Below are 23,612 nucleotides of genomic sequence, written 5' to 3' on the forward strand. Positions count from 1 at the left end.
TTAAATCCGTGTCTTCTGATCACTGAACTGTCTGTCAATGCAATCTGTTTTCCCCACCTAATCTTGTAAAACTTTATGTGTGGACGCAAAGAACATGCTGAGGCCAACAACAAGCCAAAAAAAAAATCTTTATGGTTACATCAAAACAGCAACAGCAAACTGATGGGGAGACGATGGCCTAGTGGTTCTATTGCTGGACTGTTAATTCAGAGTCCCAGATAACATTCCGGGGACCTGGGTTCGAATCCCGCCACGGCAGATAGTGGAATTTGACTTCAATAAATATCTGGAATTAAGAATCTAATGATGACCATGAATCCACTGTCAATTGTTGGAAAACCCCATCTGATTCATTAACGTCTTTCAGGGAAGGAAACTGCCATCCTTACCTGGTTTGGCCTACATATGACTCCAGACCCACAGCAATGTGGTTGACTCTTAACTGCCATCTGGGCAATTAGGGATGGGCAATAAATGCTGCCTGGCCAGCGGTGCCCTCAGCCCGTGAATGAATAAAGAAAAATAATTTAAATTTCCTTACAATATATGGAAAAAGCGCAAATAGAAATTCCATCAGATTGGCATAAATGTGGCGAAACTAATTCGACTTCGGATGATTGTTCTAACACTCTTGACTTTGGTTGAATCTTTATTGTCAGGATCTAAACCAGGACAGCAATCAAATGGATCGATTACCTATTCTTAAATTTAGATTCATTTTATTGCCTGAAAGATTTTTTCTTAGGAAAATATATAATGAAAACCAAATTTGAAGAAGAGTACTTTTCTTCTGTTCGTGACAACTCACCTTCCAGCCTCTGATGTATGACTGGATAATTAATGTCACTCTCTTGAGTTGTAGATATTTCTTCCGTTGCTACATGAAGAGATCAAGGGAAGAAAAATTTAATGATTTCCTTCAAACAATATGTACTAGAGGTAGATTAATTCAATTCCTCAATTTAGACTGACCATGCATAGATAATAATTTGTGTTTAATGTCACTCCAATAAGAGGTGGCAATCACTGCTTAATCAGGGGCTAAACCAGACAGCCCAGAATGACCCTGCGTTTGAATCGCAGTCTGTCCTGAGTCAAGATGCAGTGTAGAAACTACAACTGGACTCTGTCTCTAGGATGGAGACAGAGGGGAAATAATGACCAGTCAAGTTCAATGCAAAGACTGTGATCACTTCTAGAAACTGATTTCATATGAGGTCTGGAGTTGGCTCATCTGTGATCACCCATCAACGCTCAATCTCTAGGCTCAAGACATAAATAGTTGGGGGAGGAGAACAAGTCACACCTATAAAACCAAGACTCAGCATCCATATGGGAAAGAGGGAGGGACAAATAGGACCAATCATAGAAATGTAACAAGTTTGCATAGGAGGGGAAGAAATTTATATACTTTGACTTCTTTGCTTAATGCACTAACAGATGAAGTGATTCGTAAGAGTAGGGGATGAAAGCTATTTTATTACTAATATTTGACACTTCTCCAAGCAACACAAAACTCTTACACAGTAATGAAACATCAATGGCTATATTTTGGATTCAGTGTTTTTCTGACTGCATCAGTCAGACAGGGCAACAGTGCCAAGTCAGTAGCTTTAAATGATACTCTAACAATTACTGAGTACCATGACAGATTTGACCCATGATGATTTAATAGTATTCAGCAGTCCAAGAACTTTATACCTTAAAAGGCCTCCGTTAGTGCTGGCACAGCTATTTGCAACATACAATCAAATAACAGAACGTAGAACTAAGGTCCAATAACATAATGGGATTTTGGCTATAATACACATCACCAAAAACTCAACACATGGAAAAAACTCACTACTCTGTGAGATATATAGAGACTGGAAGAGGTACATCCCTTAAAACACTGTGAACCACTGAAACATGTTAGTACAGTAGGCAGAGACATGTATTTAAAGTTTCAGTCGTGTGACGTGCTAGACTGCACTTAATCAAAATTTCACCTTCTATCTCTCTACAAAACTCTTGGACTTGCAACACCGTGCAGTAAATGCAATTTATTACTGCAATGACAATAGGAAATATCAAAGTGGCACAGGTCACTCACTCCCCCCAGAAGACAGACAGAACAATGTCAGCTGGCTTTGGATTCTCTCAGAATTCAGGCATGAAATCCAGTGGGCAGTAAGCTCCTGAAAGGATTGCATGTCTGGACTAATTTAAAAGCTGCCTGATCTCAATTCCTACAAGATCAAATTCAAGTAGTGTCTGCCTCTTAAAGTTCCATAATTCCACAGGGGAAAGCTGCAGCACTTCTTAACTTTTTAATGTACTAGTACTGTACAAAGCAAGGTATTACTGGGCTGTAAACCACAGTGCAGCGACAGAGTCCCAAGACACAAACACACATGCTTCTGTTGTCATGACCTTCAGTTTACAACATTCTAATACGTATTCTTGCCACGAACACATTACATCAGACAGGTTCAGTCCTGATAGAAACCACAGGGAATAGTTTCCACCACGGGGCTACGTGTTGTAACTTAAATTTTCTAAGTTGGTTTTTGATTGCTTTATGGTGAGATCACAGGTAAAATCATTACACTCTCTCAAGACGGACGTTAGCAAAATCCAGCAGTATCATATACTATATGGAACTGTAAAGCAAAGTTTCGCTACTTTATGACTAAATTGCCAGGTTATTAGCTCAATAAAGAATGGGTTACATTATTTGTCACTGTCAAATCGAACTAAAATTGGTGGCTCAGTGGTTAGCACTGCTGCCTCACAGCGCCAGGGACCCAGGTTCGATTCCACCCTCGGGTAACTGCCTGTGTGGAGTTTGCACATTCTGTGTCTGTAAGAGTTACCTCCGGGTGCTCAGGTTTCCTCCCACAGTCCAAAGATGTGCAGGCTAAATGGACTGGCCATGCTAAATTGCCCATTGTGCTCAGGGATGTCTGGGTTAGACGTGGGAAATATAGGGGATGGGTCGGGGTGGGATGCTCTTCAAAGCGGTAGTGTGAACCTTTTGGGCCGAACAGCCTGTTTCCACACAGTAGAAATTCTATGAAAATATGGAACATTCCATCAAATACTCCTGGCTGATAAATTACAGGCTATAAGAATTTCTTACTAAGATATTATTTATAAAAACTGTAGTGGTTTTTGGGAACCATTTTCTTGATATGGGCAGTGTCCTATGAAACACTGTTCAAAAAATGCTAGGAAATAAATGCTGAATAGAGGCAGTGTTATTAGCATGTAAATAAGCCTACAAACTGTAGTGAGAAGTAATAGACCATGAGATGTGAATTGCTGAATGGGTCATGTTGCTCCCACCATCTGCCACACAGAAATAGGAGCTTGTTGTCAATCTCCCTGCGATTGTGAAGATATTGCTGGATTTGTGCTGTTAAAACAAATTATAACTAGCTGCAGGAAATTTGGTCTGGTATTTAACAATGGAAGTACCCCTTTATAAGCAGGTTTTCATTCTTGAAAAACAAGGCAACCTTTCCAGCCCTAAAATGAACAACTGAACTGTGGAATCCTATTCTGGCAAGTAGCGAAATCACTCAGAATTGTGCTTTAATTAAACTTTTTCATACTTTTCTTTGTTTCTTAATCCAATGTTTCTTTAATGCCTCTTCATTTTTCTTTCTACGCTGAATTTGATTGTAATTCACCCTCATTACCTTCTCTGCTGTGCTGGTTAAGGAAATAACTAATCAGTTTTGTGGTGACTGACTTCAGATTTATCCAATAACAAAAAAGGAAAATATTGTTGCCACTGGAAATCAAACAAAAACAGCAAATTGTGAAAAGATTCAACTGGTATGGCAGCACCTGTGGGGAGAAAAACAGAGTTAATGTTTCAGCTCTAAAAAGAATTGCTCTCCACAGATGATTCCAGACCTGATGAGTAGTTTCTATTTTTATGTTAGATGTCCCATGGGGGTGGGGGGGAGAAACCTCTGAGCTGAAGGGAAAGGAAAGCAATCTAATGAAGGGTCTAATGATGTGAGCTGTGTCAAAAGAAACATGGCTACATTGTGAAAATGGCAAATGATGGAGTGAGATTTAAGTCATAATGGTAGCCCAGGGGCTGATCCCACCCCCAACCAGGTGATTAAAACAATGAGTAGGGAGCTGCTTCCCACGTCTGCAATCACCTCCAGCCTTCCAAATCCATTCAAGGTCTGCACTCCTCTGATTCTTTCTTATCTTGGCTTAAATTGTTTCCTCAGTGGCAGCAGATTTTCAGCTCTTCAGCTCTGGAATTCCATCCCTAAACATCTAACCTAATGCTCAGCTCAATGAGGTGGATTTTGGAGAAAAACACCTAAGGGTGGCACGGTGGTTCAATGGTTAGCACTGCTGCCTCACAGTATCAGGGACCCGGGTTTGATGCCACCCTCGGGTGACTGTCTGTGTGGAGTTTGTACACTCTCCCCATGTCTGCAGGGACACGGCCAGTTTATTTTAAAAATGATGCTCGACAGAAAACTCTTGAGAAACCCACTTACAAAATGCCTCTTAGTCCAAGCTGAAATAATGATCTGGCTCTTCTTCATCAACAGGAAGTTAGTGCGGCATTTCCAGCCACGATAGATCTTCTGAATAAGCGTTGCCAAATCTTCCAGACGACGCTTTCTCAGATCTTCCAGCTCAAACAGCTGCAGAAACAAATGTAGTAACATAATAATTAAGGCTAATGTGAAGGTCAAGGTGAATTTTACTTTCTGGCTGTACGAGATCATATCCAAGAATTTCCCACTGTATCGGCAATTACACTGAGCTCATATTAGGCCACACCAAGTGGAGAAGTTAGTGGCTTTTCCTTTGTAAATAGAGGGGTGAGAGGATATGAACTCTACCAGAAACAGTAGTTGCATACTGAAGATCTTTTCAAGTAGAAAACGGTTACCGTTTTGAAAAAGAGAGAAACCTAAATAAAGAGTACAGTGAGTAAAGTAGTTAACACTTTCGAAAGGTTAATGTCCAACATGCCCTGTGGTCTCCTTTAGTGTTGTTAAAATTCTAAGACTCAATGGTCACGTGTGCTACCTCATGATTATATGCTGGTTTATTAATCAGATATACAGTCATGATTTAGATAAGTTATTAGCAGCAAAGTATTTCTGGTTAATTTCAAATTACCCAGCTAGTTCTACTCGATTGATACTTGTAGGAACGCTTCTGAAAATATAAACACAAACCAATACAGCTATCAAATTAATCATTTGATAGGATTGCGACAACCCCGTAATTAATTTTAATGCTGGATTAATGTTCTTAACTGTTGCTTAAATGCAAATCCACTGAAACTTGAGACAACTCCAAAGGTTAAAGCAGAGGATTACCTACCGTTCTGGGATTTCGAATAAATATCTTTGATCTACCATATGAAAACTCTTCAGGAGGGATCTGAAGTTCTGTCAGCAGCACTTTAACACCATCCCTTAAGTTAATTCAATACAAGAAGTCTTAGTTAGTGCCAAAAATGACATGAAGCTTCATCCTTTGAGTATCAAACTTTTTTACATTCAAATAAATAATTTTACACAACAATTGTTGCAGAAGATCACTAATTATTGAGGTGGGCATTTTGAGAATGTGTTAAAATTTATGTTCAGAGTTCGGTGCTACTAATATACTCTGGGTTTTTCAAGTGGAGTACGATGCCTGAATGCATTGTAATCATCCAATTAGGTCACAAACAGCAAAATGTTGCTTCATACACTTTTGATTTTGGCCATGAAGTAAATATTTTGTCAAGTTAATACTTCATGACACTCCAATTTCATCATAGCAACTCTATTGACTGAGCAGCTGACCCACACTGAATAGGAAGATTCCAGGAACACAAATCTGGCAGCATCTAACGGGAGAAAAACAGTGTTAATGTTTTGAGTTCAGAAACCCTTTGTCAGAACTGACTCCAATTCTTACGAAGGGTCACTGGACTCAAAACATTAACACTGTATTTTACTCTACAGATATTGCCAGATCTGCCGCATTTTTCCAGCACTCTGTTCTTGCTTCAGATTTTCAGCATCCACAATTATAGAGTCATACAGCACAGAGACAATCCTTTGGTCCAATCAGTTCATTTCGAACATGATTGCAAACTGAAGCGATCTCACTGGCCTGCTCCTGGCCCATATCCCTCCAAACCTTTTCTATTCAAGCATTTATCCAAACGTCTTTTAAACATTGCAACTGTACCCACATCCACTACTTCCTCAGGAAGTTCATTCCACACATGAACCATCCTGTGTAAATAATTTGCCTCCACGTCCTTTTCAAATCTCTCACTTCTCACCTTAAAAGCGTGTCCCCTAGTCTTGAAATCCCCATCTTAGCAAAAAGACAACTACCATTAGCCCTATTTATACCTCTCATTATTTTATAAACTTCTACAAGGTCAGCTCTCAACCTCCGACACTCCAGCCTATCTTCAATAACTTAAACCTTCCCTACCAACAACATCCTGGTAAATCTCTTCTGAACTCTGTCCAGCTTAATAATATCCTTCTTATAACTGGGCAACCAGAACTGGACAGAATGTTCCAGAAGAGGCCTTACCAATGTCCCGCACAACCTCAACATGACTGCCCAGCTCCTCTACTCAAAGGATTGAGCAATGAAGGCAAGCATGTCAAATGCCCTTTTAACCACCCTGTCCATATGTGATGCAAAAATCAAAGAGTAATATACCTGAACCCCTAGCCCTTTGTGCTTATTGTAGGAAGATCCCCAGGTTTGTTTCCTGGTTGGTGTTGCCCTCATTTATCTGAACCTGTACAGCGGTAGGTGTACAATCACAAGTTTGAGATCATTCTCCCGCTCCCTCTTCAGGATATCAGCTGAGCATGTTTTGGGCTCCACTATCCTGTCCACAGAGTTGACTAACTTTCTGAAATGGTTATAATGGCAACTCGAAAGACTGGTAGCTACATACCCTTGTTCAGGATAAATGACAGAGCAGGAGCAGGAGAAAAATTATTGAGACAAAATACTGGCATGAAAGAAGGATTAAACCTTCTCCTGTTAAATCTGTTGCTATTGAAGAACAAAATACCCCAGTGCTGGAGAAACTGGTCTGGCAGCACCTAAGAAGACAGAGCATTATGAGTTAATAATATGAGCCAAATATGACTTTTTTTTGGAACTTGTATACCACTGTATGCTTTCCTCTGATGAATGTGAGAGAGTACAATATGTTATGTATATATTTACAAGTGTTGATGGTCAAGGCAACACATTGTTCTCAGTAGCCCAAGTCCTTCACACACTTTTGTCTTTAGATTAACCCTACCAAATTATTGTTATTATTTGTTGTCTCAAAGACATCCATTATGAATGAACAACTTATCTCCTTAGGGATACCACAAACTGTGAGGGGAACTGCTCCCTGAAATATCTTCATTCATTTCAATAATGGTTGGCCCTGTACAGCAGTCTGGAGTCATTTGATCCCCGGGCAAATGTGAAGAAGTTGGGTACTGTGCTAGAGAGCTACTGCGAGGTGTTTTAGGCCTCAACTCAATTCAGAAGCCATTAAACCGCTGCAGCTAAAAATAAACAATTGTTACCTGCAACCACTAATTACATATTTGCTGCATCGCCACCAGGTTTTCACTTTTCCATTTACTAGTGCAAACTAACATAACTAACACAAAGTGAATGCGATAGGGAAAAGCACCAAATGACAGCAGGTGAGTTCTGCCCCATGTTTTGGCTAATATTTCTCCACGAACTAGCAATAAAGAAACCCATTAGCTGAGTATCACTTTTGTTTGCAGTGGACAAAACTCTTGCTGCATCTTCTACCTTCCAAAATTGACTACACTAGAAGAAAAAATTCATCGTTTGTAAAGCTGACTGGGGACTTTGAGGTCATGAAAGGTGCCCGATAAACACATATTTTCTCCCCCCAGTTGTGACTGCAAATTTTAAACCTATGAAGAGTGGCTATTGAAGGAGAGACCACCAGATTTTTGTGCTCAGATGCTCCACTTTCTGTTTAACCTCCTGAAAAATCCACCGGCCCAACGTTCTCCCTGCTCAATCCCATACAGACCACACCAACCATATGCTGGGTGGTCTGGTGACTCAGTGGTTAACATTGCTGCCTCACAGCACTATGGACCCGGGTTTGATTCCAGCCTTTGGTGACTTTCTATGTAGAGTTTGCATGCCCTCCCTGTGTGTCAGTGTGGGCTTCAGCCAGGTGCTCCTGTTTGCTCCCACAGTCCAAAGATTGGAACATGCAGGTTGGGTAGACTGGCCATGTTAAATTTCCCAGAATGTCCAAGGATGTGTAAGTTAGACGGGATAGGCGGTAAATACGGGGTTACAGGGATAGAGTGGGATGATCTTTGGAGGGTCGGTGCAGACTTGATGGGCCAAATGGCCGCTTCCTGCACTGTAGGGATTCTATAATTCCCACCCTCGGCCCAGTCCACGAATAGAAAAATATATCCCCTGACCTCTCTATGTGTCTCAGTGGCTACCTTCATTGAGTCACTGGGGAAGATGAAGCACATTCATTTTTGAAAATTAAGCTTTCAGCATTTTAAGCATAAAATTAAGAATAAAAGATATTTTCTCCACTGTTTCCAGACCATCATGAGCATCATTAAAACCAGACAGGGTTTCCGTACCTTGAGCCTTGCCTCCAGTGGGGCCACGTTTGTGAGCAGAGCATCTTGTATCTCTCCAGGCAGGACTCATAAGGCTGCTTGAAAGCATATCCTGCTCGTCGCACACGCACATTCTCCATCAGCCCCAGGTACCTGACCTGGTGACACACTAAACCCTCAGCAAAGACATGTGGAGCTTTCTGATCATTTGGCTTGATGCATCTGTAATGTAGCCAGGATACAACTATTTACCAACTTCATATAAACATCAAACTTCCTCTCAAACAAATATACTCTCTTTTAGACAGTGAAACAGTCAAATACTCTGTCTTCTCACTTGACACTACTAAGGTTCAATGAATTGAGCGAGGCAGTTCTAGTTTTGAGGGAAAGGAGTTAGAGTCTCTAAAGTACCTCTTAATCATAGAATCATTATAGTAGAGAAGAAAGCTATTCAGCCCATCATGTTTGCACCAGTCATTCTTCTAGCTTTCCTTTGCATGCAATACCATCCAAGGAAAAAAAACTCAACATTATTTTCTAAACTAACTAGCACTGAGGCCTGTGGCATCTCACTGGAAACAGACTTCTAGTCACAGAAACCTCTCTTTACCATAACTTTCTGCCTTTTAGCCGATTTTGGCTTCAGTGTGCCACTTTATCTTGGATGCCATGAACTCAGTTTTTTTTTCCAGTCTGTGATGAGAAACCTCGCTAAAGTCCAAATGTACTAACCTCATTACCTCATTCAATATCAATACCATCACCGATCCCCTACTAACAACATCTTGGGAGCTACCGTTTACCAGAAACAGAACTGGCCCAGGGATATGAATACAATGACTACAAGAGCAGGTCAGAGGCTAGGAATCCTGCAGCAAATAACTCACCACCTATTTCTGTGCTTCCGTGTATCATCTAGTGTTTAAATTTTCTTTTTATCATACTTGAGTTGTTAAGTTAAAATTATAAATCAAAAATGCTCCCACCTGATATAGTTGGGATTTTTGGTCTGTAAATTTTTCATCAAAGTTGCAACAGAAGCTTTGAATTGTGAACCAGCCGTAGGTGGCCTCTTCAAGGACATCTTTGCCGGATTTCCTTCGGGGAAGAGAGATTTGACTAACACATGGTTAGTTTTCCACATGGCCTGGGACAGGTCACGATACAGCAGATCATTGTTTTTATCCACAAATCCTTCCACGTGGTACATCACCTTGTTGACAAAACAGATATTGATAGCTGGATCTCCAATGGCAGGATACCCATCAAGCATAATCCACTCAATCATGACAAGCACTATTCTCTTAACAGACCCTACTTGTTTGAGAAGTTGGCATGATCAGGGAAACATCATAATCATTTTCATCACAACATGCAAGTGGTGTATTTTGATAAAGAAAGTGTTTTAAAATTAGAACAGTATCAAGTTTAGCTAAAGAAATTTAGAGATAGCAAAATAAACAGCAATGACCAGGAAATCGATTGTGCTTTATAATTCTAATGAAACAACTGGCAGGGTTCCATTTACAGCAATGAGAGGTGGGAAAATATTATCTCCTGTATGTGTTTGGCAATGATAAGAAAGCCGAGAAAAGAACCACATACAATCTTCAGATAAAAGAATGCCCAATATTTTTTGTGATAACAAAGTGTGAAGCTGGATGAACATAACAGGCCAAGCAGCATCTTAGGAGCACAGATGCTGCTTGGCCTGCTGTGTTCATCCAGCTCCACACTTTGTTATCTCAGATTCTCCAGTATCTGCAGTTCCCATTATCTCTGATACAGTTTTAATCCCCAATATTTTTGTGTCATTTTCTGTACCTTGCCAGCATAATGCTGGATCCTGAAGCAGTTGTGAGGCAAAGTAGTATCATTAAGGAAACGAGAACTTTTGCTCATTCTGCTTTCAAAGCGTTCATGTACAGCACAGACTTGATTAAGTTTCTCTAGGAAGGTCTCATCTGTCACTGTCCCAGGCCGCAAGCATTCTTCATCAAGCATTGCCAAGATTCCATTTGTATTCTAAAAAATGACACAAACTTTGAGATTTCTCAAACTATGAACTATCAGTTATAGTTCTATGATATTTTGATACATGCACATATATATACACGCGCACATATTTTTGATTAGTTCATAGTAATGAACGATTAGACAGCACTAAACAATTCCAGCTTTGATGCAGGACATCAATTTCCCCAAGATTTTTGGACTGCTGTTCAAAAGTCCAGAACAACATAAAACAAACTAAAATAACAAATTGGTTTTCCAAATATAACTATTATCAAGTAATATACCAATTAAAGGTCACATCCCTCCCAAAAGCAAAAAAACCCTCTTTTTTTTATCCTATTTGTTGGGACTTCTGCAATGTGCATTTAATTGCTGCTAAATAACCACTATCATTTCCTTTATCATACGCAATTGGTATATTTCTATAAGGTTGCACAATTTGTTAAGATGCAACATTTCAAAATGTTGCTGGTGACTTAGCATAATAATTTCATTCCACAAATAATAAAGATGCTGGCTATTTCTTAAACAATGATACTGCCACATGATTTTGCTCATTTCTAGAAACAAATGATTCAAACATGGTTCTACATGATCTATACCTGTAACTGCACCAGAGGCGTTTCTGAACTCATTGTATAAATGGTGATCTAGATAAGATTGTTAGATGTTTGACTAGCAGGAGAACTAATGGTTGACTGGTCCTGAGCCACTCTACACTCTACTTTATGGTGCCCCAGACTCCAGATTTAACTGGATCCAGGTTCCATCATTCCTATACTTCAGGAGATCTATTGTAATACCAGCAATGGGCACTTCTTCCAGTGGTGTTTTTGGGGGTTGACTGGTCCTCCCATTAGGTGATTCTAAAGCTGCACTGACACAACTAAGTGGGTCACCTAATCAGTTATTGAAAACTATTGACTACTGGGGAAGCCAAAATGAGACAGAAAGAAATGGAAGAAGGGTCTAGGCTCAAAACATCAGCCTTCCTGCTCCTCTGATGCTGCTTGGCCTGCTGTATTCATCCAGCTTTAGACCTTGTTATCTCAGAAATGGAAGTGTTGGATTTTTATTTTCAACTTCAAACAAGGTGTTGATTGCAAGGTATCAAGCTGTAATAGATTATTGGCAAAGATGTGAATGACATCAGCTTCTATCTGGCCTTTGCAATGGCAGATCATGTTAACATTGCTTTCTGTGGCTCCATGCATTTCATTAAATCCAAAGTATCAAACACAGCAGTTAGTAGTTTATATTTGCTGATACAGCACACACATTACATTTAGTTCTGAGTCAAACCTCTTCAACTACTGCTTTAGAATCATAGAATCTGGACAGTGTGGAAGCAGGCCATTCAGCCTATTGAGTCCACACTGACCCTCTGAAGAATATTCCACCCCGACCCACCCCCTACGCCATCCTTGTAACCCTGCATTTCCCATGGCCAGTCCACCTAACATGCACATCTGTGAGAGGAAACTGGAGCACTCTGAGAAAACCCGCTCAGACAGGGGAGAATATGCAAACCACACAGACAGTCACCAGTGGGTAGAATTGAACCCAGGTCCCCAGTACTATGAGGCAGCAGTGTTGACCGCTGAGCCACCGTGCTGTCCCTTTAGTTAAGTTTGACTCCTTAACCTAGAATTACATAGACCCCGCAACACTAAAAGTGGACCAATTGGTGCAACTGGTCCGTATGCCAGTACTTCTTTGCACATGAGCCTCCCTCCAATACACTCCACTTTATGGTGCCCCAGACTCCAGATTTAACTGGATCCAGGTTCCATCATTCCTATACTTCAGGAGATCTACTGTAATACCAGCAATGGGCACTTCTTCCAGTGGTGTTTTTGGGGCAAGAGAAGTACAGATTCCTGTTAGGGCAGGGGCAAGAATTTCTGCCTGCAGTGTGGGGCAGGTGTGGTATCAGCCATGCACAGTCAGGTTTGCTGTCATCTTTCAATTTAGGGACAGGGACCTGACCTGCAGCCCTCCATCTCCACTCCTACCACTGACCTGGGTTTACACTTATTGCCCCATTCATCCTGTCCCACTATTCCATTCAGCCTTATGCGCAGACTTTTCCTTCAACTGCATCAACAAAAATCTGCTTCAGCCACTATGTGCCAGCGGGTTCCATGTCCTTGTAATCACTTTTGATATTTCTATTGGTACATTTTAAAAGAGGATTTCAGATTAAAAGTTTAATTAATTTTTTTTTATTCCAAAAAAGAGACGTGTCAATTCTTTGCACAATTCCTAATCAACTTGCTAAAGGTCCAACTTACGTTTTCAATCAGCTCACAGATGATGGCATTGTTGAAGTACTCAATGTGAGTCCATTCAATTCCCTGTGAGAAATATTAATGTTCAGAACATGATTACTGCAGCAAAATATGGCTTCTTCTGATAATCTTTCAACATTTGGCTTAAGCCAGCCTTGTTCGTTTATATCTTCGTTCCGGTTGAGGATTTTTTCCAATGCACAGTGACAGTCTAAATTGAAAACATTGCACTGTTTCTCTCAGCCAGTGTTCTATTCACTTACAAACATATCATTTGAAAAGCTTCCAATTATGCTTCCATTCCATTCCCCAATCCAAGTCAATTTCCCATGCACTTCATGGGAAACAGTCCAGGAACATACGTCATGGCACAAGGTCACTTCAGTCACTTTAATGCACGCAGTCCATTTTCCAAGGAAAGCCATTTTTTGATCAGATGCCTTCCTAAACAAATCTGCAAATTTCCTAAACAACAAGCAACTGGTAGTTGCTACTTTTAGTGAAAAAATGTTTTAGTTCATTTGTAAATCATTTCCATTGAATTATTAACAATAGCTTTATCATTGCAAGAAACAAGGCTGCAATTTTTGCACCTTAACTCTGGAGATAGTGCATCCTAATTGCAAATTTGTTTAAATAAAAGCTACACACTGAAGGAATATTTTTGGACAGGAAGAAAAATACAGGACATTGGAAGGATTCCAGAAAGACCAGCAGACAAGACAAGATCTTGATTTAGGAACAAGAACAGAGTACAAGTACCTGGAAGGAGTCTTTGCACAGCCATTAGCAAGGCATCAATAGCAGCAAGCAAGAAAAGGATTCAAAGGGGCTACAGCACAGAAAAAGAACAGAGTTTTAAAAGACAAAGACATGCAGTCAACAGTTATGTGGGAAACATCAAGTGTTCTTTAATACGCTTCATATCAAGATTCTTTTGATCTCAATAAAACAGTTTTATATCTAAAAGTACAATACCTATGAACTTAATTATACAAAACATTTTTGTAGATCCTAGAAAAGCAACATAACCTTCAATTCCTAAAGTGATTAAGCCAGTGGAAAGCTTGGAGTTTTTACTGTGATAGTGACGAGGTTGTTTATAGAAGCATGCATTTAAATTGCTCAACTTTTCATTAAATATATACTTAAAAAGTTATTATCTTGTATTACAGATTATTGGTGACCCAGGCAAACAATTTTTTTTTGCCATTTTCACATAGACAATTTATCACAGTACTTCCTAGGGTTTATAGTTTCTCTCTTATTTTAACTCAGCTCTTGGATTTCTGAATTGCCCCATTTTGAGTAGTTTATTCCACTCATCCTTTCTTTACTTCTCAGTTTCTGAAATGCTTACCCACCACAACATAAAACAGAGATGGAATTTTCCCACTTTCAATAATCAGGAAGTTCCAGCCTCTGATCTATATGCTCACTGTCTGACCAAGTCCCCCATGAAGAAGCAAACAGTTGTGACCAGGTATAGTCAGGGAGACATGGAATGAACCCAGGTACATGAAACAAATGGAAGGGAGAAAAGAGGAGTTTCTTTGATACTTCCAATTTTGGTTTCTACAATTTAGAAAATATACTGTTCCCTGTCCCTATTTCTATTCTTCAGATCATCCTGAGTAACAGCCTTACAACAGAAATCATTGTCTTATCAATATGGACAAGCGCAGCCAAAACAAAATCGCTTTTTCCCCATACCACCAGTTAAGTCTCTTCTAATTCCTCTGCTTTGACCAATTATTCTTCACAATGGATGAACAGTAAGTAAACAAAAATGATAACTGTAGGCTCCTACTGCAACGTTCACACCTTAGAGCAACAATTCAAACCTGCTCAAATCTGGTCACAAAGCTCACGACAAGAGGTAAAGTACATAAGAAGCTGCACATTGGAGGTACATGGCGATTCAAAAGTAAACCTGACCTTTTCACAAAAGCAAAAACTGAAGAAACTCAGCACTTTTGGCTGCAAAGAAATCAGAGTCCACGTTTAAGGCCCAGTGGCTCTTCATCAGATCTAAGGAAGGATCACTGGACCGGAGTTTCTCCAGAAATTTTTGTTTTTGTTTCAGATTTCAAGCATCCACAGTTCCTGGTTTTATTTCACTGCCTTTTGTCTATTTGTTTCCTTGCATTCCATTAACATGTTCCCTTGTACTTTTCGCTCTTGTGCTACAGTTTGCTCCAACTTCACTAAATTGCTCCGTATCACATCCAGGCTCAACTACACCAACACACCCCTTGCTGGGATACCATCCCCTACTCTCCATAAACTCTAACATGTGGAAACTCAATGTTGCAGGTAATTGCAGCATAGTCATTCTCACCTATTATTCATCTCCATGTGATATTCATTGATTCGTTGCTCCCATATCTCAAAGCTAAAATGCTTAAATTGTTCTTTAAGTTTTACCATTGCTCACCACATTCTCTCCACTCCCATTTTGGATCCCATATTTCCCTCCCTGAATACTCTCTTTTTTCTGATTAATGTCTCTTACGTACTTATGTCTCTAGCCACTATGACCTCCTCTTTGGGATTGCCTTACTAAAATCCTTCTACTTCTACCTTGTTTGTACTCACTTTAAAAAGCCTCCTCAAAACCCATCTGTGTTTTACTCACTTTTTTCCTTTATGGGCTCAAATGGCACAGAAGTTTGAAAACACATACCAACAATTTCAAGAACAGCTTCTTCCCTCTGTTATGAGACTTATGAATGCACCTGTCCTATTACAGTTGATCTCTCTCTGCACCTTCTCCGTGGCTGTAGCACTATATTCTGCAGTGTGTTCTATTATACTTTACGCTAGTACATCAGTGTAATTTGTCTGGTTAGCAAACTAATACTTTTCACTGTATTTTGGTACTCAACAATAATAAATCAAATTAAATTTTCCTTCAAATAAGTCATGGTGGGAAATTCTTATGTTAAAAATGTTATACAAGCGGATGTTGTTGGTGTTGTGCATGTAAATAAAGCTTTGGGAAGTGGAGGCTCTCTTTAGTCCATTCCTCCCTCTTATTGATACTCCATCCTATTTGACCACTCATTTTCCTTTAAAGATAGCTTGAGACAGGAAAATCCATTAAGGTGGTTTAACGGAGATTATTTCCTATCCACGAGGATAATTTAATCGGTTTTTTTTAAAGGAAGTATTGGTTTACAATCACTAGCACATTTTAGGGATGATAAGCCTAAGCGTGAAAATGTTGCAGTATTTCTCTGCACATTGCTTTCCACAATATAAAACTAAAAATTGTCAGAAGCTGTGTGTTTTGTCAAAGGTTTCCTTTCTTTTCTTTTCCAATTACACTTTCCCTTTAAAAAAAAACTAAAAGTTGTTAGGTGGATTCACGTGTTCTCGGTTTTCAGTTCCACCTGTGAGAGTGAATTTCTTCAGTGCAAGCGTGTCCAGCACTTGATCAACTAAACACTGCACCTGCCAGGTGAGAAACAATTTCCCCAAAATCTGTTTCCTCTTACGTGCAGAGAATATTAATTTGAACAACAAGCTAACAGCAGCAGCACCCTCTTTTATTTTTAAAGAGACACTTCATGAACAATGAGACTGCTTAATGATCATTGCCACCTTCTCTACGGCAAACCTTCCAACCCCGACATCCCTTGAAAGGGTTCAGAAAAGATTTAAGTTTAACAATATCCTTCCTGTAGCAGGGAGACCTAAATTGAATGCAGTATTCTAAAAGTGGCCTTACCAATGTTCTCTACAGACACAACATGACATCCCAACTTCTACACTCACTCAATGTACTGATCAATGAAGGCAAATGTGCCAAATGCCTTCTCCACTAACTCTCCTGACCTGCGACTTTACTTTCAAGGAACTATGCACCTACGCTCTAGGTGTCTTCATTCAACAACTCTCCCCAGGGCCTATCATTAACTGCACATGCCCTGTCCTGGTTTGCCTTACCAAAATACAACACCTCATATTCATCTGCCACTCCTTGGCTCGTTGACCAATCTGATCAAGGTGCCGTTGAAATCTGAGATAACCTTCCTCATTCTCCACTTTTGGTATCATCTACAAGATCACTAACCCTACATCTTACATACACATCCAAATCAGCTACATAAATGACGGAAGGCAACGGTCCCAGCACCAATTCCGGTCACAGGCTGCTGGAAACAACCCTCTACCATCGCCCTCGGTCTCTTACCTTCAAGCCAATTTTGTACCCAATTGGCCAGTACTCCCTGGATTCTATGTGATCTAACCTTGTTAACCAGTCTACCATGAGGAACCTTGTCAAACCAATATAGACAACATCTACTGTTCTGCCTTCATCAATCTTCTTTGTCAACTCTTCACAGAACTCAATCTACTCAGTTAAACAATATTTTCTACGCATGAAGCCATAATGACTATGCCTAATCAGCCCTTGCCTTTCTAAATGCACGTAAATGCCATCCCTCAGAATCCCTCTAACAACCTACCCACGTCAGGCTCAGTAGTCTATAGATCCCTGGCTGTTCCTTACCACCTTTCTTACATAATGGAACCACATTAGCCACTCTCCAGTCTTCCGGCACCTCTCGCTTCTCTCAGTTTGTCCATTCTTCCAGACATTTACAACCCATGTTTGATGTTATGCAAGCCTTCGCTTCTTCATTTATGTCCAATGCCATTTTAAACTCAGTTGTGAAGCGTGCTGTGATTTCTGTCTATGTTAGGTTCCTCAGACTTTTAAAAAAAAACACTGCTCTGGAAGAGCCATCAAGGAAAAACCAGATGCTTCTCTCCTGATAAAAAGGGAAGGAATACTTATAGAGTAAGGAAGGGCTACAGGATTTTGACCTGTAGCATTCTCCGATAAGTTCAAGAGAATGGCCAAGGAGGAGACCAGAGGCTCTCAATCAGTACCAGGAAAAGACGAATGCGGTTAAAAATATTTTAATCAAATCATAAGACAAACCTAATTATGGGCTTATTTTCCCTTGAATATTTTATGACTAAACTCTACACCAACGTCAGCCAAGAGAAAGCCAAAAGCGTGTTCTACTTACTAGTTTGATATGATCTTCCAGGGTGGAAACTTAGAAAGCATTAGGTTTTCAAAAAGAAATTCAGCAACAGAACCAAATTTACTTTGGAACACCATAATTGCATGTACCATATAATCCCCACCACATTTTGAAGCAACCAATTACTGTAACTAAATTCCACAATGTGAAACATCTCATGCCAGGAAAAGCTGCAGTCATTGAGCTGTAATAAAAATAAAAGCTGCCAATGCCGAGTTACCAGAAAGGTCCCAATTCAAACCCTGATCTACGCTGAATTGGCTCATCTCAATTATGGCATCACTACGGTTCAAAAAGTGATCTCAGAGTTTGGGATTAGGAAGAGATGCAATGGATCTTCTGAATGTTGGTTACTAACCAGAGATTCCTACGGTGATGTGCTATATAGAAGAACAGAACTACACTAGGTCGTAACGTCTCCAACCAATGCACTAACCTATAGACACTCATTCTTGGTTGGACTTGAGAAGAAATGCAATTGTTGAATGTACTAAACTTTCTGCAGTATCCTAGCATCATTGTCCCTCAGCTTCAGAAGAGGGAAAGTCAAACAAACAGAACATGAGCAAAGAAATACCCTGCAGAGGTTGACTTGGTTGAATATGTGCAACGATTACAGAGCAAACAACATGTTAATTGAACTATAGAAACCAAACAATAGAAAATAAATCAGAAGAAATTATGGTTAAACTTTAGTGCATTCTGACCAGATCAAATCTTGTTCTCCATGTCATATTGTGAACACTAATACACAAGGGTAATATATAACCATTAGAGGCAGTGAATGAAGAGACAAGAAACTGCCCCTTGAAGTTCTGCATTGTGGGGAAACATTTGTCAACCTGAATGGAGGTGTCTAGACAGAACATCTTACAGATGATTGTAAACTGTACATAAAAACTAAAACCAAACTGTCTTAACTAATCTTGACTTCATAAATTTTCAATTCATGGAATGGCTAACTGGATACACAGTGGAGGAAAAGCCTCTGAAATCATTTAAGAATCAGTTGGATGCCACATTAAAGAGCTTCAGGGTCATTCTGGATGGATGACATAACACGGACTAAATGGCCTTCCTTATCCATGTGATCTCGTGGTCTCATGAAGGATTTGGACAGCACAACGTCGAAAGCTTCTCATCAATAAATAAGAATGATGAACGAAGCTTGTGGGAGACATGTTAGGACAGCAGGCACACATGGTAGTACAATGTTAGTAAAAGTCAAGGTCATAGACTTTGAAAAGAGAATGGAAATGCATTCTGTAACAACTTTACTCAGGTACCTGAATGGAGAAAGGAGGGAGAGTGGATCTAAATGAGTTGTTCTTGCAGAGAGAGTGGACATGAATGACAGGTTGATAGGCTTCCTTCTATGCAAGTAGATGAATCTGTAAAAGCAGCTGCAAGTGTCAGAAAGCCATAAAAATGAAAACCTGTTTCTTAACTTATGTAATTCGGCACTGAATTCAAAAGGAGGGAATTGGTCTTTCTGCGCTGAATATGGATTTATTATAGTTGGAGAACTACTGCAGTTCTGAGCATGCCATCATAGAAAGAACAGTGGAGCTGAGAAAATAGTAAAGCAGATATAAAATGATTAGAGAATGACGTTATAATGAAAAATTTCAGAACCCAGAGCTGTGACTGCAGCAAAGTTGGTTACTTATCAATACTAGAAGTTCAGAAAAGATTTAAGACAATGAATAGAGTTTTTTCCAGGAATTGTTGAATTAGTAATAAGGGATCATAATATCAGAACATCAGTACGTGGAAAAAAGTGGTCAGTGTGTTGAAAATCATGTGGAAGAGGGAAATGAATGTTTTAAAAAGAAAGAAATATTACAAGATAAAAGGAAAATGGCTTTAATAGGCTAGATCCAATGGAGATCAAATAGCTTCAAATGTGATCACATGTGCCATGAAGCTTCCCTTTGTGCCTCAATTACAGTTTCGTCTCTCCTTTTATCGCTTTCATTTGCTTTTCTTTCTCCCATGCTACTTTTTCCTTGTTCCTCCGGTTTTTAGTTCTCTGTCCTCTTTAAATTTCTCATCCTTCTTCTTATTTATATTTTATCATCTTCTTTATTATTTATCTTCTGTTTCTTTCTCTCTTTAATTCTTCCTTCAGTCACACGTGAAAGGCTTGCATGCAACTAACATCTTTCATGTCATTCTTCATTAATGGAGCTGCTTTCCTTCTTGAACACAACTCGCAAAGGTCGAAAACCCTAATGAAAGCTTGAATGTAAATGAATCAGCAAAAATGTGCTTTCCACCAGCACCAATAATGTTAGGTGACAAAGCTAGCATTTAATTATTGGGCAGTGCACTAAGTGGGAAGGGAGAAATCCAAAACCCATGGTGACAAAATAAGTATTTGGTCCTGTAATATATTAAACCAGAATGCAACACAGTTCAAGAAAGGGAAACACACATTTACAATGACACTATTGAGAAAAATCAGAACTGCTGTGTAAAATTAGGAATGCCAATGATATGACAAGGCAATCAACTGTCCAAAAAGGCTGGGGACGGTTGCGGGAACATGCAAATGTTCCAAACCAAAGATTCTACTAAAATGAATATACTCAACACAGCATTGTTAAAATATTTCTGTTAAACCTGGCAATGCAGAAGCTACTCAGCACTGAAGATTCATTTGCTTAATTACAGATTTCTAAATGCATCTCACCAATCTGATAGATTATCCTTGGGAACATCTACATAAGATCATAGCAATTCAGACCACTGTTTGATATAAACCTATGTACATACTCAGGAGAAAAAGAACTAAAGCTGCTTTAGGAGATACTATTAGTCCTCATAGATTTCCAATTAACTTAATTTCAAACACATAATGCAGTTAAAACCTTTCAAATAAATGTAAGATGACAAAAGTTACATACAAGTTGAAATAAAGGAGCAAAGTCATCTACTCCATTGTGAAACTAATACGTCACAGATTGTTGACCAGAATTTAACTAAGAGCTAAATGATTATCTTATAGGCTATTCATGGTCTACTGCTGAACACTGCATACCAAATCAAATTGAAAGCATTACTGACTTTCCTAGCCCAGAAGTACTGAGATCAATTTTAGCACCCTAAGTGGAGACAGGACGGATCGCAAATGCTGGAAGATAGACTCAATAAATGTGGAACTGGAAAAGCACGACAGGTCACAGAGCATTCGAAGAGCAGGCAAGTCAACATTGGTGAAAGGTTTCGGCCTGAAACAATGACTTTCCTGCTCCTTGGATGTTGTCTGTCCAGCTGTGCTTTTCCAGCTCCACATTTATAGCACCCTAAGTACTGCCTCAGCTGAGATCAGCTATGATATTGCCTAACCTCACTTCCTACCAGTACTGACGAAGTAAGTGTCAATGATATAGAAAAGTTGGGTCATTACCTCTTTTATGTACTCCTCCTGTTCTTCCTTCAGAGTTAACTCGATGAAGATTTGCTGCAGTTTCTCATTGCAATAGTTAATGATGAATTGTTCAAAACTGTTATTCTGAGAAATGGGAAAGACCAGTTTTGTTTATTTGAGGTTTGCATGTGCTACACATCCAACACTCATTCTCAATAATTCAACAGTCATACATAGATTGATCCAACACACAAGCTGCACATATCTTGGAACATTCTTGCCACATCATTTCATTAAAGATGTAGAGTCTCACAAATAAAGCAAACTGCAAATGCCACGAAGCAGAATTAAACACAAAGGATAGCTCAAAAGAGCTTTTGATCTCCAAGCTTCATTGTAGCAGTTCAAGGGATTAAAATTATTAATTAAGTACATGAATGCCACTTCAGCAAAGCTGCCACTGCAAATAGGTCATACTTACAGAGTTCTGTTGTGTAAAAAAAAAGAAAATTAAAGAATCAGAAATTGCTCACAATATCAAAATTGTTAAATTTGAAATAATAATTCACCTTGAAAAACAAATCAAATGTATTTCCTCTCAAAACGGCTAAATGCAGAATATGTCATTTATCCAACTGTTATATCAAGAACTCGTGGATATAGTCAGTAGGTAATGATTACTTACTGCTTAACACAGTCTTCAGCATTACCATCACAGTGGCACAGGTATATTGTCAATAGCAATATGCTCTCTAGCACAATGTTGACTGGTAACATTAGCAATGGCCAGTTGCCATTGGCAAAGAGATAATTGCCCATTGCCCACCCAAAAATTCATCAATTAGAGCTTATTTACAAACTGAGAACTGAACTTCCTTTTTACTTTCTTCCAAGCCAATCATTGTGTTTAAGACAGACAGTCAGCCCTTCACAGGCACTGTAGACAGTCTTGATTCCATTCTTGCTGCCTGTGTTTAGATACTGCAGATGATTGAGTGACCTTGCAGTCCATAGGCAGGAGCTTGCACAATTTCAGCGACTTGTAGCTATGTTAACAATTTACATCAGTGGCAAAAACCCAAGAGCAAAGTACATGGGTAGGGAAGATGGAAGACAGACTTCCAGTTTGAATTAGAAGGGAATTGTTTGCATTAAATTGGAAACGTGGTGTAAATGCAGTAGAAATGTTGAAATGAATGTTGTGGCCACGGCATAATATCATTATTTGGTACTAATCCCGAGGTGATGCAGTCTGTCATTCACCAACACACTCACTTCTCTCATCCCTGTTGTTTCAGCATTCTGTTCAAATGCAGACTCTCAAATTACATTCTCTTAAGTAACCCATTCCACCATTGCTCGTTGAAAGGTTTAAACAGGAGTCCATTTTCCATCAACCCCACTCTCCTCTTATCTCCCCTCTCAACCATGTCTCATCTCCGTTGCATCCAAGATTTTGCTGAGATGGAAATTTTTGTCAATGGAAGAATTTATTAGTAATGATTCACCACGAAATATGCCAATCAGAAAAACAGCCGCCTGTCTGATTGACAAGGCAATCGATGGTTAAAACAAGCCCATTGACAACATTCACCTCACTGCTACAATAATTCTGGATCCTTTCCTGCCATGTATTCAGAATTTGCATTCAACAATCCTGGTATTATTGCTGGACTCTTTCTTCCTAAATTCCAGCACCTTTCACCATTTGCAACTCTGTTCCAAAATTATTTTAAAAAGCACATAGTAACAGGAGAAGGCCATTCAACTCCTTGAGTCTTAACTGCCATGTTTGGCTAATGTCTTCATTCCATATGCCTACCTTGGGATAGTATAGGGGGAGGGGCTTAGATTAGTTCATAGGTCGGCGCAACATCGAGGGCCGAAGGGCCTGCTCTGCGCTGTATTGTTCTAGGGTCCCATAATCCTTCACATTTTGTTAGAGAAGGGTGTGGGGGAGGGGAAGGGGGTTTAGATTTCCAAATCTACTTCCGGGCAAAAGCTGCTAACAGTCTTTCAATCTTTCTGTTATGGGTTTCTGTATTGTTTGCTGGCCATCTATTTCTCAGAGAAGGTGCACCCCACATTGACTGCAATTTCATCTGTCCATTCCAGTTACTATTTATACTAGAGGCTTTGCACTTTGGTGTTGGCATTAACGACGATACACAGGAAAGCACTGTTGGGCAGTAATTTGGCAGGTGTACTCATCTTGCTTATGACACTCCTT

At 39.6% G+C, this 23,612-nt stretch overlaps 1 protein-coding gene across 4 annotated transcripts in view; it reads right to left on the reverse strand.

The window, feature by feature from the left end:
- myo1b (myosin IB) overlaps positions 1–23,612 on the reverse strand; it is a 257,206-nt gene that overhangs the window by 39,565 nt on the left and 194,029 nt on the right. For all 4 annotated transcript variants that reach the window (XM_048534332.1, XM_048534330.1, XM_059647158.1 and 1 more), the window contains exons 14-21: positions 21,422–21,526; positions 12,950–13,012; positions 10,464–10,664; positions 9,626–9,852; positions 8,658–8,858; positions 5,356–5,449; positions 4,515–4,664; positions 809–877 (exon numbers count right to left, since the gene is read on the reverse strand). In XM_048534332.1, the coding sequence (XP_048390289.1) occupies positions 809–877; positions 4,515–4,664; positions 5,356–5,449; positions 8,658–8,858; positions 9,626–9,852; positions 10,464–10,664; positions 12,950–13,012; positions 21,422–21,526 (1,110 nt within the window). The remainder of the gene's footprint in view (positions 1–808; positions 878–4,514; positions 4,665–5,355; positions 5,450–8,657; positions 8,859–9,625; positions 9,853–10,463; positions 10,665–12,949; positions 13,013–21,421; positions 21,527–23,612) is intronic.

The sequence above is a fragment of the Stegostoma tigrinum genome, chromosome 7 (assembly GCF_030684315.1).
Source record: "Stegostoma tigrinum isolate sSteTig4 chromosome 7, sSteTig4.hap1, whole genome shotgun sequence".
NCBI classification, from domain to species: Eukaryota; Metazoa; Chordata; class Chondrichthyes; order Orectolobiformes; family Stegostomatidae; genus Stegostoma; species Stegostoma tigrinum.